Source organism: Myotis myotis, unplaced genomic scaffold (assembly GCF_014108235.1).
Source record: "Myotis myotis isolate mMyoMyo1 unplaced genomic scaffold, mMyoMyo1.p scaffold_m19_p_19, whole genome shotgun sequence".
In the NCBI taxonomy this organism is placed as follows: Eukaryota; Metazoa; Chordata; class Mammalia; order Chiroptera; family Vespertilionidae; genus Myotis; species Myotis myotis.
In genome coordinates this window covers 25,137,501-25,158,280 of record NW_023416323.1, presented here as the reverse complement: position 1 = coordinate 25,158,280, position 20,780 = coordinate 25,137,501, and the positions used below count along the sequence as shown (strand labels likewise).

The window sequence follows — 20,780 nt, the reverse complement described above, 5'->3', positions numbered from 1 at the left end:
GCAGGAGGCGGCTGATTGATGTTTCTCTCTCATCGATGTTTCTGACTCTCTATCTCTCTCCCTTCCTCTCTGTCAAAAATCAATAAAATATATTTAAAAAAAAAAAAAAAAGAAAAGAAAGCCAGTTGGTAAAAATTCTTAAAAATTTATAGATGATAAAGTAAAATGTTCAATACAAATGCCAATATTTTTTCTTCTGAGCAACTACCCCCAAATAATTGTGTATTTGAGGAGAAAAATTAAAAAAAACACACAAAACAGTTTTGTTCCGAAAACATTTCAAGCTACAAAGTTCAATTTACATAAAGTATATATACATATATTCACAGAAGAATGTTCACATACTGGGATGGAAGAAACATTCAATTTGAAGATACATTTTATATTTGAAGTTTTTAAGAAGAGTGGATAATCAAAATATACAAAAACACGAAAGAGATGGAAACAAAAGACATCTTTCAAAATGCATTAATTTTTGTGTCTTGGCTCTAAAAGAAAAATAACCAAACATTTAAATCATAGATCAAGATGGCCCACCTGTTTAATTTGTGAAATTCTACCCAAAAGAATGTTGTGTGAACACCGCACTTTGATAGAGATGATTAAAATAACTTCTTATAATACAGGCTACAAAATCCCAAATTTCTTAGACTGAATGGCTACTTTTCAAAATCACAGCTCCTTCAACTGAAAAATCGTCTTTAACTAAAGACTATTTTAAGTTTTAAAATTTGCTTGAAAGAAGGATTTGAGCATTGGAGAGTAATCTTATTGGGGTATGTCTAAGGACATTTGCCTGCATTCCAACTCTACCTATAATTTCCCACCTAGTCTGAGTATGTCACCATAATTTTGATAAGTAGTCTAATGGCCTATTAGTTAAAAGAAAATGTCCAGTTAATTTCCGTGACCCCTTTGTAATTTTTATCTTTGACTATCCCTAGTAAATTGGTCCTCCCGGCTATTTTTATTCAAAAGCCAGAATGCATATTTCTTCAAGTAGAACAGACATGGTCGTGTGTACATGACCTCATGGGCTGTCAGCCTTACTCTCACAATGAAAACTTTCCTTTAGAAACGTCAGACTTAATTACCAGAAGCTATTTTGAAAACAGATAACAACATTGATTGTATTCCACACAAAACAGTTTCAATGGTCAGGATCAAGTTAGACACTAATTTCTGCAATCCTTTCTGTTTTAAAGGTCACAGTTTTCAGGCCTTTTAATGAAAAGAAAGCTAGGCAGTAGAAGAAATTTTAAATAGCTAAAATTGGGTTTAAAAAAACTCAATATTTCATTCTCTTTAAGGGCATAAATTCTCTAAAAGGAAAATGTAAAGGGCAAAGTTGAAGACATATCTGAAAATTAAACTTTAGGCACTTTCTGGGAGTGACACACAAATCTGTAAAAATGGGCTGAAGACTCACCACTAAGGAATTAAGAAGACTAAGTAGCTATTAAGAGAAATCAATAACCCTAATGCTAGTTTAAGCTGAACTTCTACAATTTTTCAAGAGCCAGTAATAAACCAGTCAATAAAAACTATAACAGAATGTTCAAAGTATCTTTTCTTTATGTGCCTTAATGTCAAGAGTATCCTAACCCATTTGGCTTAGAATTTTCAACTTGAATTATTTAATGGGTATGTTTCCAATTAAACCAAATAAAAGTAATAGAATAAAAGTGATAGGGAAAGGTGGTACTGGAATTCTGAAAAGTCTCAATTAGCTAGCTTATTTTGATAAGATTCACATCTTTTAAAATATATTAAATAATCAGAGGTCAAGATCGTTATCCATAAACTGTCACATCATTCAGTAGTTATCTCCTTTCTTTTAAAAAAGTGGAATCAAAGTCACTGTTTGTATTCTAGATATTTTTTCCCCTGTTTTATTTAACCAACTTTGCTCACAAAGCTATACTCAACCAAAACTATTTGGCACTTACTATCATGAAGATGTAGCAAAAGAAGAGCCTGCAAATATTAATCATGATTAGATCAAATAAGATCTTTAGTACATTATGCTCTGCTCAGAAATAAACCAATGTTTTCCATAGTTTTTCTGAAAAAATGCAACGCTGCATTTTCTCGCAGAATATTGTACATTTCAGTGTGAAGACTGCTAACCCAGAAGCACCGCTGCCTTGGCTTTGGGTAAAGGTGCACCTGTGAAAGTGCTTAAATATCAAAACAAAATAAAACTTGACTTGTTTTGGTTGAGAACGACAGGAGTCCAAAAGAGCTTCAATTCCTTGGAGCTTCAAATTGAAGAAAAGGCTGAGATGCTGTTCTTCACATACTTTTTCATCCAAGTTGCTTCCATTTAAAGAACTAAGAAAACACTACTTTCCTTATTGTATTCTTTCTGCAGATTCTTTAAAACTTAGGTTCGATGTCATAGTATAAGGGTGTATGCTATAGAGTAGCTAAAACCCGTAAAAAGGAGACCACCACGACACAAAACGTCTGTCCAGTGCCCAAGGTGAGGGCTTCGAATGGTATCATATCTTTTCCTGCTGCTCGGTATACTCCAGCAATTGCTGCACCTGTTCAAAAATTCAAGTGTTAAAGAAAAATCAAGATTAATATAATCATGATATTATATTAATAGCACTTAAAATTCAACTATAAGTAAAATGTTCCAGATTTTTACATTAAAATTTAAATATTATAGAAATGTTTTGTTTTCCCTATTCTTTTTGCTGACTAGCCTACGTTTTAAGTATTCCTTATAAGGTTTGCAATTTAGTGACATGTGCTTTTAAGTGTTGAAAAGTGACTCCTGCCGAAACCGGTTTGGCTCAGTGGATAGAGTGTCGGCCTGCGGACTGAAGGGTCCTAGCTTCGATTCTGGTCAAGGGCATGTACCTGGGTTGCAGGCACATCCCCAGTAGGAGATGTGCAGGAGGCGGCTGATTGATGTTTCTCTCTCATCGATGTTTCTAACTCTCTATCTCTCTCCCTTCCTCTCTGTAAAAAATCAATAAAATATATTTTTAAAAAAAGAAAAAAAGAAAAAAAAGAAAAGTGACTCCTTAAAACCAAGAGTCTCCTGTCCTGGACACAGTGAATAAAACCATCTGGAAGTCATAACCCAAATCACAAAGACTGCAATTTACATATGATCTGATTACAAACTCAAAAACATCTCTTTATTTCCCATGCATTTAACAGCTACCTAATAAATTCTTGGCAATAAATGACAAAGAATTTTCTGTGTGAGACTGAGCAAGAAATATTTCAGGAGAAGCCACAGGGAATCCCCACTCCACTTTCTACTATACTCAGAGTTCCCTTCAGGAAATGGATGGAGCAGGGAAGAGAGGGATACAAAAAGGAAGAGAGGACTCTAAGCCTATAAATTTGCTATTAATTCAAAGGGTGTGAAAGGAGGGATACTCAGGGATTCCTTTCTGTTCCCTATGTCATTAATCGTTTTTATTATGTTATTCACTATAACTCCCTAGAAACTGAGTATCTACTCAGGTGCACATCTGAGTTGCTGAAGATACTCAGCATCTACCAAGAAAGTCAAGATTTCATTAATTTAAAAAGAACAGATCCAAAGTTTTCAGATGACTCCCCCAAATGCTCCAAACAAAATTCTCAGTTTGTTCATTCAAATATTTATGTATTTCTATGTTTTGTAAGGTGTGATACCTATTTTCATAGTACATAGGATCTAGTTGGGGGGACAAGACAGAAGCATAAGCATGAAAGAGATTTTTAATGATTCAAAACAAACAGTGTATCAATCACATGTCCACACAGTTTATAAATGTGATTCGAACGTATATTAACATGTTTTAAGAAGAACAATATTAACTAATACCTGTGTTGCTTTTCTGGAACATTTATGATTTGAAATGCCCACCTCCAGTAGCAATGCATACAATACTGTGCTACTAACATCTGAGAGGCACATGTTTCATTGGGCCCCTTTATAATTTAGCTCCAAAAAAGTTGGTTGGATAGAAAGAAGCCAAAGCAACTTGAACTGGGCCCTAAAGTGGGATTTGGATGATGAAGATGGGAAGAAAGGAAAAAGCTTATATAAGGAGCAACATGAGAAGAAAACAGAGACTCTAGGCATAAAATCTTAAAGACAGAAATAAATATGACATTTACTGCATAATTACTATGTGTTAGTATTATGTTAAATATTTTATAGACACATTATTTCATTTAATCAACACACAGCATATGAGGTGGGCAGTGTTTACCCCTATTTTACTGATGAGAAATCTGAAACAGGTCTTCAAAGCCAGTACTCCAGTCAGGAAACTGGAGCAGAGGGTCTCTGAAGACAACTGATATAGTTAAAAATATTGGGTAAGGCCTGTTACGGAAACTCCTTTCTGCAGACAGGAGAAACTGGCCTCCTTCCTGTGTTATCACAAAGGTTTCACCATTTACAGAACACAGAGAAAAGAGGCCACTTTGTCCCCAAAGCCCTCTCCAGTCAAAGAGACATAGGGAGATTTCTGCTTGAAGCCCAAGGTTTAAATTCACAGGGGAAATAAAGTTACAAATTAGTAGGAATATTATGTTTCTATTTTTTAAGAATATACTTATATTTTACATGTATACCCAGAAAAAAGTCTGCAAGTATATACCCAAATGCAAACTGTGATTATCATTTAGGGATGTGGAAATGGAGGATTTTTATCTTTGCTTTCTTATACTTTTTAACTTATATAAAATATACATGCTATTTCTATTTAATTATGAGCTTTAAAAGATTTAAACTTATTCTCATCCCGGTGACATGAGAAAAGCCAAGAAAAAAAAACAGGTAAAAATAATTTATAATATGAATGTTACTCTATTTCCTATTCAGAAAGTCCTGAGAGGAAAAAAATAACCAGGTCCTTTTTAAAACAAGAATTCTTGTCATTGGAATTATTCTTCCATCCTTAAAGTAACCACCTACCAAATGGAAGTGATCAACCATCCTTCCACGCTATCAGTCAAGTGACAGCTAATGAGGAAGGACCAATAGCTTCCAAAAGGCAAATATCTTTCTTTTGCTGGTGACCTATGTCAGATGTACCTCACAAAGCTGAACAACGGCTTCCCTGAAGCCACCAAGAGAAAACCCGACTGAGGAACTCAAAGATATTAACCAAATATGGGGGCCTGAGGGTGAGGAAAAAAACAATATAGCCCTGCCCACGTGGCTCAGTGGTTGTGTGTTGACCTATGAACCTGGAGGTCAGGGTTGGAGTCTATGGTTCAAAATCAATAAAAATATATTTTAAAAAATACTTAAAAAAAAAAGACCGGTGGTTAAAGACCATTCCTTTTCTTCATCCCACTCAAACATGTTTCTAAAATGGATCCTGAAATTGACTAAATCATATGAAATATTTTGACTGATATTTTAATGTCTAACATACTTGTCAAGATTCCAGCAGTAATTGGTCCCACGATGCCCATCAACAGGATGCCTACAGACATGAACCTACCATATTTGTGATGTCTGAGGGTGAAGAGGGCCAGTAATCCAGCGGGGACATGAAAGAAGAGAGAGGACACCAGTGCCCACAGGAACACACCATACCACATCTCTATAAGGGAAAGCAAAGAAAGGTCACAAATCACTGCCTTTCCCAGTGCAGTCATTACAAAGGGGTGGTCATTATACCCAGTCATTCACTCTCAAAGCCAGTCAGTTGCAATGCAGGTTCATCAGTCAAGTATCCAAATATTGATGGTTTTAGAGGGACCAGCAAACTACAGCCACCACCTATTTTAGTACATGAAGTCTTACTGGAACAGAGCCATGCCCATTCATTTAAGTCTTGTCTATGGCTACTTTTTAGCTACAAAAGCAGAGCTGAAACAGTGACAGGGACCACATGGCCTACAAAGTCCAGAATATTAACTAGCTGGCTCTTCACAGAAAAACTTTACCAATCCCTGATAAACTACCCCCACAGATTTGAAAACTGCCCTAAATAATGTCCCTCCCATAAGAAGTTACAAGCGTAAATTCATTGACAGGTCATTGCAATCAATGCCTGTTGATTTTTCTAGCTTTTTTTACCATCCGGTCTCCTAAACTGGAAAGCTATCCTATCTAATAAAAGAGCAATATGCAAATTGACCATCACTCCAACACACACAACAGCCCCAAGAGGGCTGCCCCCATGTGATCAAAGATGACAGCCACAAGATGGTCAGCAGGGGAGGGCAGTTGGGGAAGATCAGGCCTACAGGGGGAGGGCAGCAAGAGAGGCCCAGGCCAGCAGGGGGAGGGCAGTTGGGGGCAACCAGGCCAGCAGGGGGAGGGCAGTTGGGGGGAACCAGGCCAGCAGGGGAGGGCAGTTGTGGGGACCAGGCCAGCAGGGGAGGGCAGTTGGGGGAGACCAGGCCAGCAGGGGAGGGCAGCAAGAGAGGACTAGGCCAGCAGGGGAAGGCAGTTGGGGTGACCAGGCCAGCAGGGGAGGGCAGTTGGGGGGGATCAGGCCAGCAGGGGAGGGCAGCAAGAGAGGACTAGGCCAGCAGGGGAGGGCAGTTGGGGGCAATCGGGCCAGCAAGGGAGCAGTTAGGTATCGATCAGGCTGGCAGGGGAGTGGTTAGGGGCTGATCAGGCCGGCAGGCAGAAGCGGTTAGGGGCAATCAGGCAGGCAGGCAGGCGAGCGGTTGGGAGCCAGCAGTCCTGAATTGTGCGAGGGATGTCCGACTGTCCATTTAGGCCTGATCCCACACTGGGCAGTTGGACATCCCTAAACGGGCAGTCGAACATCCCTTGAGGGGTCCCAGATTGGAGAGGGTGCAGGCTGGGCTGAGGGACATACCCTCCCCATACCCCTGTGCATGAATTTCGTGCACCAGGCCTCTAGTCTATAATAATAAAAGCATAATATGCAAATCAACCAAACAGCCTAACAGCAGAAGACCATCTGGATGAGCTTCCGGATGAAGCCAGGGCTGCAAGGACCAAGGCAGCCACCGTGGCTGCAAGGACTGAGCCCCTTGCACGAATTTTGTGCATCAGGCCTCTAGTACAATTATATTCATTCAACAATCATTTTCAAGACAGTGCAATAAATATCAAGCCACTGCCTCCTTTTAGGATATCAAAGCTCATTGTTTTTTAAAATCTTCACCCGAAGAATGAGGATATTTTTCCACTTTTTTTTTTAGAGATAGTAGAAGGGAGGGGCAAGGAAGTGGGATGGTAGAGGGGGGAGAAAGAGAGAGAGGAGAGAAACATAGTCATGAGATACATCGACTGGTTGCCTCCCACTCGCATCCCGCTCACACCCTGATGGGGATAGGGGGTGGGGGTGGGGGAGAGAATTGAACCTGCAAGGGAGGTACATGCCCTTGACCTGGAATTGAACCCACAACCCTTCCGTGCATGGGCCAGCACTCTAACCACTGAGCAACAACAGCCAGGGCCAGAATCTATATATATAAAAGGCTAGGTGTTCGTCCATCTGACAGGTACCTATGATGGGTGATGACCACCAGGGGACAGGCGCGACACACAGGAGCTGCCATGAGGCACACTGGCCATTTAAAAATAAACGGCACCATGGACCTGGCAACCACAAAGCAACACTCGTCTTCCCCCAAGTGTGACACAGGCCCTGCCACCACCCCACCAAATCGCAGCCAACTCTGCCAAGACCCCATTGTGTAAAATGTGGCCTACAGCCCAGCCCTGCCCAGCCCAGCCCGGAAACGGTTGCTGTGGGTGCCAGGTAATGACATCGCATAGCAATGCCCGGCTTCCTCTCCCTAGTGACTAGCCCAGCCGTGGGCAAACTACAGCCCACGGCCAGATCCGGCCCATTTGAAATGAATAAAACTAAAAAAAAAAAAAGACCGTACCCTTTTATGTAATGATGTTTACTTTGAATTTATATTAGTTCACACAAACACTCCATCCATGCTTTTGTTCCGGCCCTCCGGTCCAGTTTAAGAACCCATTGTGGCCCTCGAGTCAAAAAGTTTGCCCACCCCTGGACTAGCCTCTTTGGAGTTTCTTCAGCCCAGGAACCCAATTTGCTTTACAGCCAGGTGCAAACATTTCATGTACATTTTACTAATTTTCTTTCATCTCTGACACTTCTATTATAGAGAAAGGGCGAATAGCAATATTAAAATATTTCTTCTAATTATTTTCCTCTCAATGTGCATGAATCCGTGCACTGGGTCACTAGTTGTTTTATAAAACTGTTGAAACTGGTTTACTTGTATTTGAATTGATGGTTTTTTGCAAATTCTGTTAAAAGATGTTAAATCATGCAATATGGAATATAAAGTAATTAAATACTTGTGTCCCAACTTTAAAAATTAAATATATAACATAAAAATAATATATATGTAATATATAAAAAATATATTTACTTATTACTGCCCTTCCCCTACAAAGAAAAAAATCTTTCCAGTCAACAGTGTTGATCAGAAATTGCAGGCAGGATTCCGAGTCCTCTTTGAGTTGTGTCCTCTTCGGAAACAAACCTACACTACTATAGCTTTTCCAGCCTTGGGCTGGGAGCTCTTCTTGCTTCCACTGCCCAGGAGACTGGCCCTCTCTTCCTGGCAGCAGCTCCAGATGTTTCAATGTCTGGTGTCCAGATACTGCTCCTCCCCAATAAAAGTGCACCCACTAGAGCTCTGACACCCACAAATCCCTCCTGCCTGGGCAGCTTCTGCTGCACCCTGGCTCAGTGAGAGCAGTCTGGCCCCCAGCCTAAGGCCCCCTTGTACACCACCACACCACTAGCTTATCCCCAAGATACAGTGCAGTACCATGCGATTCCCTTCCAGAGCAGTTAACCCCACCTTAGATCCCACAGTCCTTACCAGACTCTGACCTCCATACCACCACCCAATATGCCAACTAAGTTATGTGAAGGCACGAGGAATACCACTGTCCCGGGGTGGACAAATGGGATTGCAAATCTGCCTCCAAGATGCAGAGCAGTTGCCATGCTGGCTGCTGGCTGCCGCCACTGACCTAACGCTGCTCTGGGACCTGTTGGAGCTCCCCAAGTTTTACAGATAAGCACTGCTTTCTGCCGCAACTCAAGGCTGCTGGCACCTGGCTTCTTACTGGCTGCCACATAGTGGACTTGGAGGTGAAGCCTAGATTTGCCAGAGACACTCTAAGTTAACGTCCATAAAAGTGAGTCTGGACACTTAGGTGTGCTACCCAACTGCTATGGGCTGAATGTGTTCCATCAAAATTCATACACTGAACCTCTAATTCAATTGTACTGTAGCCTCTCCCCACCCCTCTCTCTCCCTGCCGTGTGAGGACACAGCAAGAAGGTGACCCGAAGGCCCCAACCATAACACAATCATGCTGGCACCCTGTTCTCAGACTTCAGCCTCCAGAGCTGTGAGAAAATAAATGTCTGTTATTTAAGCCACTCAGTCTATGGTATTTTGTAACAGCAGCCTGAGCAGACTCACACAGCAACACTCACCTGGTCTCACTCTGGAGCACAAGACTTGCCCAAGGGGACCTGCTAGACTACCAAACCACACCTCAATTTTCCTAAAAGCTGCAAGGCCTTTTGGCAAAACAAGGTCTGGCATAGCAGGTCAGCACCTCCGAGTTTCTGAGGGGGAAGCACTCCCCTGCAACCCTGAGCTACATCCATTAGCTACCTCAGTGCCTGCATGTTTTACATAGAGCCACTTAAATCACTGCATGCAGAAAAAACAGCTTTATTACATTAGATGAGTAGTAGTGTAGAAAACACTTTTCAGATGCATGGATTATAAGACTAATAGCAAAGGCAAACCCCAATCAATGAAATACTTTAAAAAAAAAAAACACTAAGTGATTTCCCTTTAATCTACTGCACATTAATTTGCTCTCTAATAGCTATTTATTGATTATCATACATTACTTTTTATTTCCCTGGCTCAACACACTCAAAAATCTTTGTCTATATATAGCTCAATATTTCCTGTTCACGGTTTAAATCAAGTGCATTATCATCAGCTTTGTTTATTTTGGCAGCTAAAGTCACATCACTTCCTAATGTTGAAGTATAAATCAAATAGTCTGTAATAAAAGATTATAAGGGGAAATCAGATTAAGCACTGGTGACAAATGGGCCCCAAAGATGTCTACATATTTATCCCCAGAGCTTGTGAGTGTGTGGCAAAAGGGGGTTTGCAAGTATGATTAGATTAAGCATCTTGAGAGATTAGCCTGGATTTTCCAAGTGGGCCTAATGTAATCACAAGGGTCCCCATAAGAGGAAAGCAGGAAAGTCAGAGTCAGAGAGATCCAAAGATGCTTCTGGCTTTAAAGATGGAGGAAGAGGACAAGAGCCAAGGAATGCAGGTGACCTCTAGAAGCTGAAAGCAAGGAAACCAATTCTTCCTAGAGCCTTTAAAGGAACACAGAACTGCTGACCTATTTTGGACTTCTGATCTCCAGAACTATAAAATCATAAGTCTGTGTTGTTTTAAGACAATAAATTTGGAATAAGTTGTTACAGTGGCAACAAACTAAGAGTTCATTCATTCAACAGATACTTATTTAGCCCATTCTATATGCCAGGCACTTCAGTGAAAAGAAAAACAACATAAAAAGACAAAGATTTCTACCTACAGGGAACTTATTATCTATTTTTCTTCTTTTTTTAAGATTTTTTTTTAATTAAATCTTTATTGTTCAGATTATTACATTTGTTCCTCTTTTTTCCCCCCATAACTCCCCTCCTCCCAGTTCCCGCCCCACCCTCCGCCCTTACTCCCCACCCACTGTCCTCATCCATAGGTGCATGATTTTTGTCCAGTCTCTTCCCGCATCCCCCACACCCCTTTCCCCCCCAAGAACAGTCAGTCCATTCCCTTTCTATGTCCCTGATTCTATTATGATCACCAGATTATTTATTCACTTGATTCTTAGATTCACTTGTTGATAGATGCATGTTTGTTGTTCATAATCTGTATCTTTACCTTTTTCTTCCTCTTCCTCTTCTTAAAGGATACCTTTCAGCATTTCATATAATACTGTTTTGGTGGTGATGAACTGCTTTAGCTTTTCCTTATCTGTGAAGCTCTTTATCTGACCTTCAGTTCTGAATGATAGCTTTGCTGGATAAAGTAATCTTGGTTGTAGGTTCTTGGTATTCATCACTTTGAATATTTCTTGCCATTCCCTTCTGGCCTGCAAAGTTTCTGTTGAGAAATCAGCTGACAGTCGTATGGGTATTCCCTTGTAGGTAACTGAGTTTCTTTCTCTTGCTGCTTTTAAGATTCTCTCTTTGTCTTTTGCTCTTGGCATTTTAATTATGATGTGTCTTGGTGTGGTCCTCTTTGGGTTCCTTTTGTTTGGGGTTCTCTGCGCTTCCTGGACCTGTAAGTCTATTTCTTTCACCAGGTGGGGGAAGTTTTCTGTCATTATTTCTTCAAATAGGTTTTCAATATCTTGGTCTCTCTCATCTTCTGGCACCCCTATAATTCTGATGTTGGTACGCTTGAAGCTGTCCCAGAGGCTCCTTACACTATCTTCGTATTTTCGGATTCTTTTTTCATTTTGCTTTTCTGGTTGGGTGTTTTTTGCTTCTTCGCATTTCAAATCTTTGCCTTGATTCTGCGCTCCTCTGGTCTGCTGTTGGGAGTCTGTATAGTATTCATTATTTCAGTCCGTGTATGCTTAATTTCTAGTTGGTTCTTTATCACAACATCGAGGGTCTCATTAGATTTCTTGAGGATCTCACTACATTTATCGACGGCTTCTAGACAGTTCTTAAGAGACCTTAAAAGTGTGGTTCTGAACTCAATATCCTCCATTGACAGTTTTGTCCTGTTTCTTTGTCTCCGCATTTTTTATGCTTTCTTGGTGCACCCCCTAGTGGTCTTTGTGCGCAGTCTTGTTGTAGTTAAGCCTTGATTGTTGTCGGCAATACTGGGGGTGATTTGACCTCCAGGCTAACTGGCTATGAGAGTCCGCTGTGTCTGCAGTGGGAGAGCTTCTGTGCTGGATCTCTAGGGCGGTGCTAATCTAGCGTTTGCCTGAGGCTATCCGGCAAATGGCTCTGCACAGGGCTTGGGCGGGGCGGGTCCCCGGGGATCTACAGGGCGGGCCAGAGTGAGCAGTTATGGCTGCTCTCAGTACCGTCCCTAGGGGCTCTGCCTCACGGAGTCCCAGCAACTGCTGCAAACCTCAGAGAGAAAGCTGCCTTCGAGTTCCAACCGAAGCCAGACAGTCCCGCTTGTCCCGTTTGAGTCTGGGTCCCTAGAGACTCACCCGGATCTGGAGCTCAGAGTCGGAAACTCCCTCCCGATTGAAAACAACAACCGCGCCCTCCACCTCCAGCCCGCTCCACGTGCACTCCGCACCTTAGTATTTCACTTCAGCACTGTGCCTCCTCTGAGTCTGGGTATGATATTCTCTTTCCTCCTAGTTGTAGAATTTCCACTCAGCCAGCCTTCCTGTGATTCTGGATGATGTCCGTTCCATCTTTTAGTTGTTTTTTGAAGTGGTTGTTCGAGGCAGCAATCTCTGGCGTTAACCTATGCCGCCATCTTGGTTTCTCCCCTGGTTCTAGCCTCTTGCACTTGTTAAAATCTTTTTAATATTTTTTAAATTGATTTTTAGAGAGGAGAAACATCAATGTTGATCGGATGCCTCCTGTATTCCCCCTACTGGGGATCGACTGAACCTGCAACCAGGCATGTGCACGGGATGACAACCAACCAATGGAGCCACACAGGCCAGGGCAAACAAAATCTATTTTTTAAACAGACATTTCAGTTAAAGAGAAAAGCCACATAGATTGTAGAATCCTTTAGTTGAGTTCTTTATTAACTAAAGGGGTTTGTAATGGCTGGCTCCCTGGCCCTATAACATCTACAACTGAGTCACCTAAATTCCAAGGAAGGTCTCAAGGCCACCTGGACCCGATGAGCAGAAATGAAAGAAGCCTAAGCCAAGTGGGCAGTGAGGCTCAGCAACTTAGCCATCCTTTCAACTGGCCCCACTCTACCTAATGTTCCAGGTCACACTGTCTGGACACAGCCAGGTCCTCTGAAGCTGAGGTTCTAAGTAGACCACATAAGTCTTCCCAGGAACTGTAGTTCTGCCCTGTCCTACAACTCTGATGCTGGACTGCACTGATGCTAATTGCCCAAAAGCCCGCAACTCTCCACATGCTCACTGTGAGACCCCTCTCTTACTGAATCCCACTGACCTGCCAGGGGACCATCTGTTCCCTAGTGAAATAATACATACATACATACATACATATTGATCTTCGCCCCTGGTTCCTGACACAGCTCCTAAATCTCTTGGAATTTCCAGAATCGTCTTTTGTTCTCCTAAGGTGACTCTTGGTGGGCTACTGGATAGGGGCTGGTGAATAGAAAGCCTCGATTATAAGCTTGGAACATGTAGCTCCACCCCACTCCCATTCTTTGGAGAGGGAAGAGGAGCTGGGAGTGGAGTGAGGGGCTGGAAGTGAAGTTAATAATCGATCGTGCCTATGTGATGGAGCCTCCATAAAAAGCCCAAAGTGCAGAGTTCAGAGAACTTCTGGGTTGGAAAAGACATCTCCATGCTGGGTGGATGGCCCACTCCAAATCCACAGGAACAAAAGCTCCTTCCAGACCTCACCCTGTTTATCTCCTTCATCTGGTGTTCATTTGTACCCTTTAATATCCTTTGTAATAAACTAGTCATCTAGCAGTAAACTGTTTTTCTGAGTTCTGTGAGCTGCTCTAGAAAATTAATCAAACCATGGAAGGGGTGTTAGGAACCTCTGTTTTATAGCTAGTCGGTCAGAAGCACACACGATAACCTGGACTTTTGTTTGGGTCTGAAAGTGGGGGGTGGAGGCAGACTTGTGGAACGAGCCCTTAACCTGTGGGATCGGATGCGAACTCCAGGTAGACAGGGTCAGAACTGAATTGAATTGTAGTGGCACCCAACTGATGTCACAGAATTAGCTGATGTGGAAAACCCACACCTCTGGTGTCAGAGTGTTGTATGGTAGTAGTACAAGAGTAAAGGACAACAGTGCTTTTTTCCTAGATACCCCTCCACTCCTCCCTAACAATGATGACTTGCCCACCAGGACTACCAACTGCAGGCTGCCACCCCTCACCTGACACTACTGACAGACTCTCCCCTCACTCCTGAGTCCTGAGTGTATCTCCCTGGCCTGCCTCACCCCAATGGTCTTGGTTCTAGCAAGGCTAGATCTTGTCTGTCCTGATCTGACCTTCATCTATTCTCCACACGACGACAGAAAGTCAGTGGTAATGGGTACGAGGTTTCTCGTTGAGGTGATACAAATATTCTCTAGTTCCTTGTGGTGATGGCTGCAAACTCTGGAAATATACTAAAAATCACTGAATTGTACACTTAAAAACAACAGCAAGTCAGATCCCTCCTCTGCTCAAAGCCCTCCAATATAGTCCCTGGGATGTGACCTCCCTTCCCCTGCTGCTTTACCCACAGTGTTGGGTTGGTCTCCTTTATGTTTCTTTCATATATATGTGTGTGTGTGTGTGTGTGTGTGTGTGTGTGTGTGTATATATATATATAAATATAATTAATTTTTTTACAGAGAGGAAGGGAGAGGGATAGAAAGTTAGAAACATCGATGAGAGAGAAGCATCCATCAGCTGCCTCCTGCACACCCCCCACTGGGGATGTGCCCGCAACCAAGGTACATGCCCTTGGCCGGAATCGAACCCGGGACTCTTCAGTCCCCAGGCCGACACTCCATCCAGTGAGCCAAACTGGCCAGGGCTCCTTTATGTTTCTTAAGTAAGCTCCTACTCCAGGGTCTCTGAACCTGCTGTGCCCTCACCCAAAATACTCTTCTCGAAACAGCCCTGGGGCTCACTCCTCACTTCCTCAGATTTTGGTTCCATGGCATTATCAGAAGGGCTTCCAACCTTATGTAAAATAAGGTTCCACTTGGGCACACAAGACCCGACACTTACTATCCCCCTACCCTGCCTCATACTCACCACCAGCTGCTCCTTTCCACACTTTTACATTTTGTTTATTTCTTTTCTCTCACCCCCTAGAATAAAAGCTCCTTTGTTTTGTTCACTACCACATCTGTACTTGGTGCCTAAAAAACAATAGGCATGCTATAGGCACCGAGTAAATATTTTTTGAATACATGAATAAATAACTGCTCCAAGTGGGGCCCATTTTTGATCCCAGCACTCCAACAACCCAACATTAGTCAATTTTAGTTTAATTATCACAAGATACACTTTGACATTGATTTTAATGAAATTCATGTGTTCAGAAAGCTAATGTCATTCTTGATATAAAGAAATGGTCTGCCTTTCTTGGCATTCAGACTTTTTTTAAATGGCAACAACAAAAGAAATCTGAACAACTCAGGGTAAGGAAGGGTTAGGCAGAAATCTAAATGGTTAAATTGCAAATGCAGGTTTTAAAAAAATAAATTCAAAACTTCCTGATAAAACCACGGAATATTTCAGAGCAATGATTTTGCCATATTGAGTTAGCATTAAATACAAGTAACCTTTTCAGTGAGGCCAAAATAGGAACTATTTCAGATCCAGGTCAATGAATGAAATTCACTGTCAGCAAGCTCAAACTTCATGCACCTATTGTATCCATCATTCCAACTAAAAATGAGACATAGCAGGGAGGTTAAGTAATTGCTTATCACATTCTGATCAACTTGAGGTACATGAATGTGAACACCCCCAGCCCAGAGCCTGCACTTTGCTAAATGTGTACAGGGATCTCCTGCTTTTTAAAAGTTCACTTTCTGCCCTAGCCAGTTTGGCTCAGTGGATAGAACATCAGCCTGTGGACTGAAGGATCCGGGTTCGATTCTGGTCAAGGGTTGCACGCTCAATTCCTGGCCCTGGTGGGGACATGTGCAGGATGTTTCTCCCTCTGTGTATCTCCCCATCCCTTCCACTCTCTCTAAAAATCAGTGGAAAAATATCCCCAGGTGATAAAAATAAAAAATAAATAAATAAAAATTCTGCTAAAAAACATGCACAAAAGTTCACTTTCTGCCACTTTGCTTTGACGAAAGACCAGTTTTCACTAGCCTAAGAAATTCAAAGAGGATTTTCACTTTTACCAAAAAAAAAAGAAAAAAAAAAGACAAAAAGCAAAAACAGTGTTCGGCGTTTGCTTTGCGGTGAGCCATTATTGCAGGTAGCACACACCAGGAGCAGCAAGTGGCAACACCAAGTTCCTTCCCCAGGAACTACACTCGGCATCAAGTCCTCATAGTTTTGAACTGTCTGTGAGCATCTGTGCTTTATCTTGATGTAATTTGTGCATCCATTAGCAAGGCTTGCTCTAAAGTGATTACTTCTCCACTTCATACCATTTCGGCCTAGGCAAGTTTTCAGAACCCTTTTTGTGTGTTGGTTGGTTTGTTTATCTTCACCTAAGGATATTTTCTCCATTGATTTTTAGAGAGTGAAGATTTTTAGAGGGAGAGACACCAATGTGAGAGAGCCATTGACTGGTTGCCTCCTGCATGCCCCCGACCAGGGCCAGGAACCCACAACCAAGGTACATGCCCTTGAGCGGAATCGAACCCAGGACCATTCAGTCCGCAGACCGACGCTCTATCCCAGCAGTTCTCAACCTGTGGGTTGCGACCCCTTTGGGGGTCGAACGATCCTTTCACAGGGGTTGCCTAAGACCATCCTGCATATCAGATATTTACATTACAATTCATAACAGTAGCAAAATTACAGTTATGAAGTAGCAACAAAAATAATTTTATGGTTGGGGTCACAACATGAGGAACTGTATTTAAAGGGCCAGAAGGTTGAGAACCACTGCTCTATCCACTGAGCCAAATTGGCTAGGGCTTCACAGGAACTCTTTCAGATAGTGAGGAAAACCTGTATTGCTGAATGAATGATCCCTGGTGATTAACACCTCCAATTATATCTCCATAGAAGTACCCATAAGCTCAAGTACATATTGCAGTTGAATATCTTCAGAACAATTTCTGAAAGCAAAACAATTCCGATTGCTACAGATTCTCTAATGTGAGGTAATGTTAAAAGTGTTGTCCCAAATCTAGTCATCTCAATATTTTCTCAAAGAAAGAAAAGGCAACTAAAAGCCAGACAGACTGCACAGCAAATCTGCAATTTCAAAGTATCACCTCACATGATGTATTAATTTTAAAATGGCCCGGCCAGCATGGCTCAGTGGTTGAGCATCAACCTAAACCAGGAGGTCACAGTTCTATTTCATGTTAGGGCACATGCCTAGGTTGCACACTTGATCCCTATTGGGGGGCGTGCAAGAGGCAGCTGATCGATGATACTTTCTCATCATTGATGTTTCAATCATCCTCTCCCTCTCCCTTCCTCTCTGAAATCAATAAAAATATATTTAAAAAATAATTAAAGTTCGCCCGGCAGTGTTTCTCAGTGGTTATAGTGTTGCCCCTCACACCGAAGGGTTGCAGGTTCCATCCCAGATGGGTGTGCAGGAGGCAACCAATCAATGTCTACGTCTCTCCCTCTCCCTCTGTCCCTTCCACTCTCTCTAAAAATTAATGGAAAAATATCCTTGGGTAAGAATTAACAACAAAAAAAGGATCAAGGGATTAAGGCACCCTTACAGTGGAGAGATCTGATAAACACTGTTTCACCAGACGTTAAATGTCTCCTGATATGATGCACTGGAAAGTGGATAACATCATCTGTGAGGTAGTAGGCTGACCAAAAATCTGAATGTAACGATGAAGAAACAATTAGATAAATTTAGACTGTGGGAAAAAGTGAGACACAATTAGCCTGGACTCCTCAAAAACATCCATCTCAAGAAACTGAAACAAAGATGAAGGAACTGTTTGTTCTAGATTCAACCAGACTCAAGAGACATGACAACTAAATGCAATGTATGATCCTTGACTAAATCCTAAATTTTTTTTAAAAAAGGAAAAAAACGCCCTAACTGGTTTGGCTCAGTGGATAGAACGTCGCCCTGTGGACTGAAGGGTCCCAGGTTCGATTCCGGTCAAGGGCATGTATGTTGGTTGTGGGTACATCCCCAGTAGGGAGTGTGCAGGAGGCAGCTGATCGATGTTTCTAACTCTCTATCCCTCGCCCTCTCCCTTCCTCTCTGTAAAAAAATCAACAATGTTTTTTTAAAAAGGAAAACAACTACAAACAATATTCTTCAGACAACTGGGGAAATTTAAATAAGGTCCATACATTAGGTAATATTCTATCAATGTTAAATTTCTTGGGTGTGATATATAATTTTTTTTGGCTATGACATAAAATGTCCTTGTTTTAAAGCTCTATAATCTCTCACATCAGTGTTTCTATCTCTCTCTCCCTTCCTCTAAAAGTCAATAAAAACACATTTTAAAAAATAAGAGATCCATGCTACTGTATTAGGCATCAAGTGCCATCATTTCTGTAACTTCCTTTCAAATGACTCTGCACATATATAGAAAGCAAAAGCATCTAAATATGAATAACAAATCTCAGTCAAGGGCATACGGGTATTTATTATACTATTATTTCAATTTTTCAGTAGGTTTGAAAATTCTCAAAATAAAGAGTTGGGAAAATAAAGGGGAGGAAAAAACACCTAATCTGGTCCTGTAGTGCCTGCCTCCAGACTGCATGGGCCTTTCATTTTGGGGGGCATCGTCTCCAGAATGCCATATTATCACTGTCAGTGTGACCTCGGGCCCTTTGGGGCATGATTTCAAGCTAACATCTGCATCTGTCCCATCACCGGCTATTTCACAAACCTGTCCGCGAAGATACTGGACAGGTAATACACGGCAAGTCCCCGGTGTCCACTGAATGGCGCCTAGCAGTCGCTGCCAGTGGATGAAAAAAAAAAAAAAAATCACAGATGCCTTGTTTATAACTACAGTCAGTAACCCAATCCTCCTTCCTCTGCAGGTCTCCGGCCCCGTTCTCGCTCTCTTTACTAAGTCAAGGTATCAGCTTAGCTGGGGAGCCCAACCTCAGCCTTCCATCGCCAGTGTTCTCCTCAGTCTTCTTGCCCTTAAAGCTCCCACACACCCTCACTGCGCTCTCCCCTGGGAGCCTTTCCCCAGTAACTTCTCCTCTCGGCTCTCGGAGCGCGGATAGCTATCTTGTAGGGATTATAAATATGAAAAGCCCTCCCATCGGGAGAAGGTCCGCGGTGGCGGGGAGGGGGGACTGGGTAATTAAAAAGAAGCTGTGCCAACGGTGTCGAGCACGAGAGCCGGAGACTCAGCAACAAGTCTCGGAAAGTGATTCCTAGAAAGAGAAGCTGGAGGAGTGCGGCGGAGGTGCGAGCGATCAGCAGGGAACCTCCTGGCGACGAGGGAAGAGACCGGACTAGAAACAAAGGAAGTGTGAGCTCCGACTGCCCCTCAGTCTGGCCGGGAGGACTGGGCGTCGAGCTGCGAACGCCGAGCAGCCGGCGCGGACGGAAGCGGCCAGGCGCATCCTGCGCCCTAAACAAGGCGGAGATGACCGCCCCCGGGGCTCTGTCGAGTTCAAGTCTGAACTCGGGCGTCTGGAAACTCCAAAAAGCAATACTAGTTCGGGTGCTGGCCCAGCTCCCTCCATGGACGGGTACACCCGCGGCCGCGACCTCCGACCTCGCCCCCAGCGCGGGACTGGGGGGACCAAGCGGTCTAAGGGGCCGGCAGGAGCCCCCAGCTCTCGGCCGAGGGAGCGGGACCCTCCCCTGGGGAAGGAAAACAGCCCCCAGATCTCGGGGCGGCGGGACCCAGTTTGCATTCGGGATGGGGAAAGGCGCCTGCCCACCGTCGGGCGGCCCCGGCGGGGAGCGCAGCACGCGGGCGCCCGCCGGTACCTGGGAAGGTGCAGAGAGAAGTGGCGTTGGGGCACAGGGTCCCGTTGCCCACTCGCGGAACGAGCTTCAGGCTGAGGATCTGCTGCAGGAGCCCGGCCGACCCCTCGCTGCCGCCGCTCCCCTCGTGCTCCATCCCGCCGCCATTCACCGCAGAGGGACGGGGCAGAGCGTCCGCAGTGTCGCTGTGGCTCGCTCCGACGGTCAGCTCTGCTCTCCGTTCATCCGCCGCCTCAGCGTCACCTTCGGCCAGGGCCCTCTTCCTCCTACTCCAACGGCGCTGTCGAGTGATGGTCCCTTCCTCCAATCAGAGCGCGCCGCAGATGGCGGGGGCGGGGCGAGAGTTGTTCCCGCCCCTCACGTTGCGTAAGGCTCACCAAGATACCGCACCTACGCAATACGCCCCCTAGTGGAAAGTCTCTCCTGCTCCAGCCGGGCGCGCTCCGCTTTGCTCTTGTCTGCAGCGCCACCTATAAGGAAGTAGGGGAATTCTATACGTCCCAGCTGACCAAGATGTAGATTTAAAACGGATCTGGCCATGAGGATAAGATGGTTGAGCAACAGCCCTGGCCGGTTTGTCTCAGTGGATAGAGCGTCGGCTTACGGACTGAGGGGTCCCAGGTTCGATTCCGGTCAAGGGCATGTATCTTGGTTGCGGGTACATCCCCAGTAGGAGGTGTGCAGGAGGCAGCTGATCGATGTTTCTCTCTGTCCCTCTCCCTTCCTCTCTGTAAAAAATCAATAAAATATATTTTAAAAACATCAAAAAAAAAGATGGTTCAGCAACAAAGTGAAGGACGCTAGAAGACAATGCAGCAATAACTTCAATATTTTGAGGGGAAATGATTTTTTTTGAAAACTTAATTTACTTTAAATTTAAAAGCATTGTGTAGAAAATACATAGTATTTTCCTTTTAATTCAAGATTATTAGCAAGATTGTTTATTAGAGTTCCCTCTTGAAAGTATTTGTTTTGGAAA

General features: G+C 43.3%; 1 protein-coding gene across 8 annotated transcripts; it reads right to left on the bottom strand.

The window, feature by feature from the left end:
- Positions 1–76: 76 nt before the first annotated feature.
- On the bottom strand, positions 77–20,088 carry TMEM170A (transmembrane protein 170A). Of its 8 annotated transcripts, XR_004973656.1 has the most exons (5): positions 19,805–20,088; positions 18,738–18,809; positions 5,403–5,573; positions 3,836–4,007; positions 2,414–2,549 (listed from the first exon to the last, which is right to left on the bottom strand). XR_004973656.1 is itself a non-coding variant. In XM_036346389.1 (4 exons), the coding sequence occupies exons 1-4, from the start codon at positions 19,935–19,937 to the stop codon at positions 2,419–2,421; spliced, it is 438 nt and encodes a 145-aa protein (XP_036202282.1). In that variant the 5' UTR covers positions 19,938–20,088; the 3' UTR covers positions 77–2,418. The 8 variants fall into 8 exon arrangements, 7 of the variants coding, with proteins under 7 accessions (XP_036202282.1, XP_036202280.1, XP_036202285.1 ...); XM_036346389.1 differs by lacking the exon at positions 3,836–4,007 and having other exon boundaries at positions 77–2,549; positions 5,472–5,573; XM_036346387.1 differs by lacking the exon at positions 3,836–4,007 and having other exon boundaries at positions 78–2,549.
- Between the last annotated feature and the right edge of the window lie 692 nt (positions 20,089–20,780).

Excerpts from the sequence above, each read along its gene's own strand:
- TMEM170A (XM_036346387.1), bottom strand. The coding sequence starts at position 19,937 with ATGGAGCACGAGGGGAGCGGCGGCAGCGAGGGGTCGGCCGGGCTCCTG. Across the intron at positions 18,810-19,804 it reads TTCTCTCTGCACCTTCCCAG|CGACTGCTAGGCGCCATTCA; the intron begins GTACCGGCGGGC and ends ATCCACTGGCAG. Across the intron at positions 5,574-18,737 it reads TCCAGTATCTTCGCGGACAG|AGATGTGGTATGGTGTGTTC; the intron begins GTTTGTGAAATA and ends TTTCCCTTATAG.